Source organism: Calidris pugnax, unplaced genomic scaffold (assembly GCF_001431845.1).
Source record: "Calidris pugnax isolate Ruff unplaced genomic scaffold, ASM143184v1 scaffold38, whole genome shotgun sequence".
Taxonomy (NCBI): Eukaryota; Metazoa; Chordata; class Aves; order Charadriiformes; family Scolopacidae; genus Calidris; species Calidris pugnax.
Genome location: NW_015090995.1, coordinates 9,863,420 through 9,871,124, shown reverse-complemented (window position 1 = coordinate 9,871,124; position 7,705 = coordinate 9,863,420). Strand labels below are relative to the sequence as shown.

At 38.7% G+C, this 7,705-nt stretch overlaps 1 protein-coding gene across 3 annotated transcripts in view; it reads right to left on the bottom strand.

Annotated features, from left to right (window-relative positions):
- Nucleotides 1-852: 852 nt before the first annotated feature.
- STAG2 (stromal antigen 2) overlaps nt 853-7,705 on the bottom strand; it is a 75,075-nt gene continuing 68,222 nt past the window's right edge. For 2 of the 3 annotated variants that reach the window (XM_014955101.1, XM_014955103.1), the window contains 7 exons: nt 7,121-7,249; nt 6,593-6,798; nt 5,977-6,166; nt 5,778-5,891; nt 2,424-2,550; nt 2,012-2,089; nt 853-1,276 (listed from right to left, as the gene is read on the bottom strand). In XM_014955101.1, coding sequence (XP_014810587.1) covers nt 1,130-1,276; nt 2,012-2,089; nt 2,424-2,550; nt 5,778-5,891; nt 5,977-6,166; nt 6,593-6,798; nt 7,121-7,249 — 991 coding nt within the window. In that variant the 3' untranslated portion in view covers nt 853-1,129. Of the gene's footprint in view, nt 1,420-2,011; nt 2,090-2,423; nt 2,551-5,777; nt 5,892-5,976; nt 6,167-6,592; nt 6,799-7,120; nt 7,250-7,705 lie in introns of all 3 variants that reach the window. The other variant, XM_014955104.1, reaches the window with a different exon arrangement.

The following is a 7,705-nucleotide window of genomic DNA, read 5'->3' as shown; positions in this document are numbered from 1 at the left end:
TTTTACGTTGCCTCTCTCTGAAATGTCTCTCTACTGCGTTTTTTCCTTTAATCTGTGTTCTGTTTTCTCATGTTTTGTATCGAGCGCGAGGTATATAAAAGGTACTGTCAGCTCTGTATTTGTCCCGTGCTGAAGGAAGGAATGGCTCTTATGCTCTTGCAAATACGATGTTAAAACACTTGTTTCAAATGAGAAATTTTGAAAGTCAACTTTTCTAAGCATTTAAGAAAAATTGAAAAATGCTGCAGATGTGACGACTCCCCAAAAATAAGCCTTGTTCCCTCTTCTGAATTGAGCGCCTCCAAATCATAGGATTATGATGTAATTGGAAGTTACATGTGAATATAAAGTTATGGGTCTCAATACATCCCAGCCCTACTGGTCTTTGCTGGTACCAGGAGGCAGTAAATTTTTTCTTTGTGGGAACTACTAATATTAAAGTGAAAAAGTGTTTTAACAACATTCATAATAATAATTAAAAAAAAGGATAGTTGCATGTTTGTGGGACATCAGAAGTTCATGAATGTTAATTATAAAACCAAAGCACTTTATCTGCAACTTGCTCCCTTAAAAGGAGACAAAACCACCACTCTCTCTCCAATGAATAATACGTGGAAGTAATTGAATTAATTTATCGCGTGGTTTTGACATGCTCTGAGTATATTGCCCGAGCTTGTGAAAACCTACACTTTGAATAAATTTGCTGCAGGAACTTAAGGGAATGTTTTGAGGATTTACCCGAGTGCATAGGTTAAGCAGATAAGGCAAATACTCTTTCAATACAATGCCTGAAGCCATGATAATAATTTTCTGCATAGGAAGGGATATTTTTTCTCATAGCGATTTTAATTTAAAAAAAAAAAGACTGGTATTTCACAGATCTATCTGTTAAAAATCAAGAAGGGGAGGGGAAGAACTACTTTAAAACAGAACATCAGAAAACAGGTGATGTACTTTCTCAGTGTTACTTCAAGAACAGAACACACAACAGCCAGATGCACAGCCTAATCTGATTCATTAATACTAAAGCAAAGGCCTACTGGTACAAAATATATGTATTTGCATTTAAAACAGTATTTAAGACTTCTTTCTCCCATAACAAGAACAGGTTTACTCTGCAACAATACTGTTAAAAAAACATATACATAACCGTCTTCCAAATTCCACCAAGCTGTCCAAGATTCCCAGGAAGCCTTGTTGTACTGTCCTCTGCTGGCTTGCTGCAGCTTGTTATTTCCAGTGTAATTTTGTACCAGCTACACAAGGTCAAAACTGGCTGCATACATTACAAGTGGTTCAAGACAGAAGGAATCCCTCATGCAGATTTTTAAAAGAGAATAGAGACTGCAGATTTATCAAGTCGGAAAAAAGGGCAACTGCAAGCAGAAACTACAGACTTCGGATGTTTTGGACCTAAAACTTTACATGGAAAGAAAAAATACCTCTCATCTCTATAAACAGATAGCTGTATTATCTCTATTTTCTCCATTATCTTACTTATGCACAAAACTAAATATGCCAATTAAAAAAAAAAAAAGGCAAACCATCCAATGATGACAATTGGTAATGACATTAGAGTCACTCAATTAAGCTCATCACAACAGGAAACTTGCCTTCAATAGTGTGTATGCACAAATTTTATATATATATATATATATTTATTTTTTTTTATTATTTTTTTTTAAAGCTCTTTGCTACCTAACTTCTGCAAGGGTCTTTTCCATACCAGATGTGTTTTCTGCTCAGATTCAAAGGCTCTTGATTCTTATATAGCTACATATAAAGTATTAAGAACAAAAATCCTATCAACTTGCAAAGAACATTGACTACCTCAGGATTTATGAAGCTGAATTACAGCATAAAATATTTCACTGACTGTACCAGTCTGCCAAACTAAGCTAATGAAGACAACCTAAAGATTGCATTCTTTCCACTTAAAATTCATAGTAAGAGAGTACTGTAATCTTAAGACTGATTTTACATTATTTTCCTCTTAAGTAAGTTAACCTACCGATTCATCCATGATTGAAGCGGGGTCAAAGAAATCTGGTTTTAGTTCCGTTCTTTCTCTCCTGTTCTTTGATGGTGGCTTTAGAAAGCAAGCAAATAAACATGTTAACTGTAATTTCAGAAAAAACCCAGAGTTTTTAAACTGTAATAAATGAAGCTGAACTCCCAAAGGGTAAGAATTTACAGAGGATAAACTCTCTCACATTATTAATACAGGAAGTGCTCTTGCTTTTTGTATCACAGTTTGAGCAGATGGCACTGGTATAGAGACCGTGGCACAGCCGGTTAAGAATGCAGAGATCAACAAGAATCATTTTTCTGTTTCAGCAAAAGGAAAATTTGATTCAAATATCCTACTTTAAAAGTGGAAATACAAATCCAAATTCCACTAAAAAGACAAGTAAATTTCTTACTAGGTCTATGTCCATGGTGTCAAAATCCATGCCTTCATTGAGATCTTCAATCCGACCTTCTGATGACATCATCACATCTTCAACAATTGGCTCTTCATCATCTTCCATTAGACTTGTGCCACGTCGACTGAAAAGGAAAAAATGTATTGTTTAGCACTAAAGTTAAGTTCTATGCGAATATTTAAAAAGCTAATGTCCAGTAAGGAACTGCCAACAAATAATAATTCCATTAGACAGAAATTAACTAAATGCGTAACTACTATTCAAAAAAGCTGGTATTTAACCAGCTAGAAAATATTAAGAGAATGAGGGAGAATGACTAACAAAGATCAGCTTAGGAACTTTGTGGTACATCTCTAAATGGATATTCTGAGAGGCTGAAGGAACTGATAAGCAGATTAAAACCACACCAAATTCAAAGATTTCCATGCAAGTATTTATGCTCAAGTGAGAAAGAACTTTTGCCACTTAAAGAAAAACTCTTCCTGCCTTACGTCAAGGCAAGGAAGAATGTCTTTGCAATAAAGTGGATGCATAAATCCATTTTCAGACACTTCCACACAGTCCTTCATCCTCTTTCCTTGCCACTTCTACATGCAACATCAAACCTTATGAGAAGAGTTAGGAGTCATTCTAATTATACTAACTGGTGTCACTATAGTAAAAAAAAAAAAAGCAACCACCAACACTGAAATTGTGTTACATGAAGTACTGGTATTAAAGAATAAAAAACATGTAGGGGAAGGATGTAAAGCTCCTCAATATGTACATTCACTGGTTTTAATAAACAACTTGTACTTTTCTTCTGTAGAACCACATAGTCTTCATTAAAGCAGAAGTTCTAAGACTAGTCTTCCCCTCTTAAGCTAGAAAAACTCTGGAACGTAATTTCATTAGCCTGTCAAAATGCACTTGTGATGAACCACAGTGAAGCAAGTGACACTACAGTTAGAGTGTATGACCTCTGAGGGACAATATTAATTTAAGAAACATTAGACTGTCTTCATCTTTGTTCACAATACGGAAGACTTCATAAGTTTTCCGTGTTTGGGTTGGGAAGTTCTACCAAAACTGGTATTACAAGATTCCTCACAACTTTGGTGTCAGTTTAGATCAGACAAAATCTGTACCGATCACAGAAATGCTAAGACTGGAGTTTCTCTAAAAGGAATACTCTTGTTTAAATAATAATATAAAAAAACCCACCAGCTGAACTTTAAACTTACAACTCTGAAGCCAAAGAAGAAAGTAACAGTGGAATTAAACTGAGCAGAAACTTTCTGCTTCACACACTGAACAACTTTTTTAATGTTCATTTCTAAAAATGATTCTGCAGTTAGGAATACATGATGTTTCACATGTTCCATTATCTGCCACAGATAGCGTTCAGTTCAACAACCAGTTCCCTTTATTACAAAACTCACTACTATTTAATTTTTCTGGCATTTGAGCTCAACTGAAGCTCAAGGGTAGTCTTGGGTGCTATGACCATGAAATGGTGGAGTTCAAGATCCTTAGGGCAGTGAGGAGGGGGCACAGCAAGCTCACTACGTTGGATTTCAGGAGAGCAGACTTTGGTCTCTTCAGGGATCTGCTTGGCAGAGTGCTGTGGGATAAAGCTCTGGAGGGGAAGAGGGGCCCAGGAAAGCTGGTTAATATTCAAGGATTAACTCCTCCAAGCTGAGGAGTGATGCATCCCAACAAAGAGAAAATCAGGCAAAAATGCCAGGAGGCCTGCATGGATCAACAAGGAACTCCTAGACACACAAACAGAAAAAGGAAGCCTACAGAGGGTGGAAGCAAGAACAGGTAGCCTGGGAGGAATACAGATCATGGAAGAGATCCTCCTGGAAACTTGGCAAAGGGACATGGAAAGTAAGAAGGTGATCAGTGACAGCCAACATGGCTTCACTAAGGGCAAATCATGCCTGACAGATCTGGGGGCCTTCTACAATGATGTTGGTAGATAACAGAAGAGCAATTGATGTCATCTATCTGGACTTGTGCAAAGCATTTGACACTGTCAATGTCACAACACTGCCTCGCATGATACTCTTGTCTCTAAACTGGAGAGACATGGATTTGATAGATGGACCACTTGGTGGATAAGGAATCACCTGGATAGTCGCATTCACAAATTGCGGTCAACGGCTTGATGTCCAAGTGGAGACCAGTGACAAGTGGCATTCCTCATGAGTTGGTACTGGGACCAGTGCTGTTCAAGATCTTTGTCCTCAACATGGACAGTGGGATTAACTGCACTCTGAACAATTTTGCCAATGACACCAAGCTGTGTCGTGTGGTCAACACGCTGGAGGGAAGGGATGCCATCTCCAGAGGGATCCAGACAGGCCTGAGAGGCGGGCCTATGCAAACCTCATGAAGTTCAACAAGGCCAAGTAAAAGGTCCTGCATGTGGGTCAGGACAATCCCAAGCACAAACACAGGCTGGGCAGAGAACGGACTGAAAGCAGCCCTGAGAATGACTTGGTGGTGTTGACTGATGAGAGGCTCAACGTGAGCCAGCAATGTGCACTTGCAGCCCAGAAAGCCAACTGCATCCTGGGCTGCATCAAAAGAAGCGTGGCCAGCAGGTTGAGGGAGGTGATTTTGCCCCTCCATTCCACTCTGGTAATACCCCACCTGGAGTACAGCATCCCACAGTACTTAGGTTGACTGCAACATAAGGACATAAACTCGCTGTTGGAGCAAGTCCAGAGGAGGGCTGCAAAGGTGATCAGAAAGCTGAAACACCTCTACGAAGGAGATGCCTGGAGAAGAGAAGGCTCCAGGGAGACCTTAGAGCCCCTTTCCAGTACCTAAAAAGGGCCTAGAGGAAAGATGGGGTGGGACTCTTTATCAGGGAGTGTGTCAGTAGGACAAGGGATAATAGTTTTAGACTGAAAGAGGGTAGATTTAGATTAGACATTAGGAAGAAATTCTTTACTGTGAGGGTGGTGAGACACTGGAACACATTGCCCGGAGAAGCTGTGGATGCCTCATCCCTGGAAGTGTGCAAGACCAGGCAGGATGGAGCTTTGAACAACCTGGTCTAGTGGTAGGTGTCCCTGCCCATGGCAGGGGGGATGGAACTAGATGATCTGTAAGGTCTTTTCCAACGCAAACCATTATATGATTCAAAATAAGTAAGAAATTAAACAGATCTATTCTGCTAAATGCATCGCCATGCACTTTTACCACTGTTTTTCTAAGGTAACTTAAAATTTTAAGCCAAAGAAAAACACTATTCAAGAACTAGAACATGTATCCCTCTTAAAAGATAAAGGAGTAACACTATAATTAATAAACCCTCTCCTCCCCAAACCACCAAAGGAGCATTTCACTCTCACTCACATGGCGTGTTGCAAGTTGGTTCTCAGCTTCACGTAGTTCATCGCTGCCCTCTCCTGTTGTTGTCGCGCGGCTTCTTCCTGTTGCCTTTGAGCCAACATCCACGTTACTTGCGTGCTTAAAAAGACCATTATTCTATTTTAAACATGAACTGGTTTTGTGTATGAACACTAACACAAAGCAGACCTACTCATCTACGTACTTGTAATCAAGTGGAGCTTGATGGTGTTCAGGCTGCATAGGATAGACACCCATATAATTTTCTTCAGGTCGCAATCTCTTGGGCTCCCTCATTATTGTGGAAGTAAGCTGAGGTGTCTGCATCATGACTGGTGTGTGCATTGTCTGCTCCCTGTTCAGCCACATACTGTCACTACTGCTGCTTTCTTCAGCTGGCAGGAAACAGGACATCAGTAAAGTTTTTCAAACTGGTCTAAAACTTGAATGTTTAAACACAACTTAAATGCATGTACTTTCTGCTTACTGAGAATCAATTTCTTTGTGTTTTGCCACAAAGTCTTAGGCCAAAAGGCCTGGATTCATAACCACTGCCCAGAGTAAAATACTTTTATATTCCGTGACTTAACACAGTACAGCGCCTTTATTTTCTTCTGTGAATCAGTGTTATGGTTTTCAGACTCTTCAAATGAATAGTTTTCTCACTAAAACATATACATGCACAGAAGTTATCCTGTTTTGAAAAAAAATACATTAAAGCATATGAATTCAGCCCAGCTAACAAATAGAGATTGACACATGTAGTGCGTGTAGCAGACACTAGTCTACTCTAGCAAATTTTAAGATGAGAACAGTTATACCTTCAGGTACTTTCCGTTTTCCTGTCGCTGGCTTTGTCTTCTTATTTCTTACTGTAGATCCTCGACTACTAATTCCACTAATCACTGACATAGTATCATCATCCCCACCAGCTAATAAAGAGTTTCTGTAGGACATGAGAGGAAGCCACACATCTTCTCTTCGTAGAGACATCTGAAAGGTCATAAACTTCTCCAAGTAAACATACCTTTAAATAGAAAAAAATAATTACAAAGATGCAATATATCTGTAACAAGATGTTAACATGCCATGCTATGTTCCTCATCTAGTTAACAAAAAGGCCTGACAACACTAAATCCAGAATGTTTTCTGTTCATCCACCATAAAATAAGAATAACAAGGATAAATACAATTTACCCTTTGTTACTTGACTGCATTAGTGTAAAATTATCTTAATGTGTTGAAGATTCCACTTTAGGTGAATGCAGTACACATGAATAATATTTACAGAGGTGCATGTCTTTTATGGTTACCATTACAAATATTAAGAATACTAAGAAAATACTTACACTGTTCTTTTGTCTTGTCTGAGAAGTTTGGAGGAGAACTCACTCAGAATATCAAGGAACGCCAAGTTTAATGGTGGGTGGCTCTCACCTTGCGGATTAGGCTCCTTAAAAGCAAATTCTATGCCATCCCTAAGAAAAAGTTAAAAATTAAGTCACATAAAGCACAACCTAAAGAAAAAGTTCTAAGCATTGTGAGCTATCAAAACTGAACGCCTTTCCTCTACCATCAAGAAAGCAATAATTTGATGCTTCCGTATTTTGGGGGAAAAAAGCAAGCACTACTCATAATTTGATTCCAGACATACTCTGTCTATCATGACGTTTCTACCTTGCGTGTCAAGTTTTCGGCATGAGGCCAACATGACCACAGCATGACAATGAAGTAGATTGATTCTTACTGTTACAGGTAAGAGATTAAAAACACTTTTCGATGATAGCATCAACACTGCTGTCATTTACAAACTTATACAATGATGCTGAAGAACATCAACATTATTTAACATTTGGATTAATTCAGGGATAAAATGCAGTTATCTCGGAATTTACAAACAGGCTATACTGTCTCTAGTGCTGATGCGTTTTGTA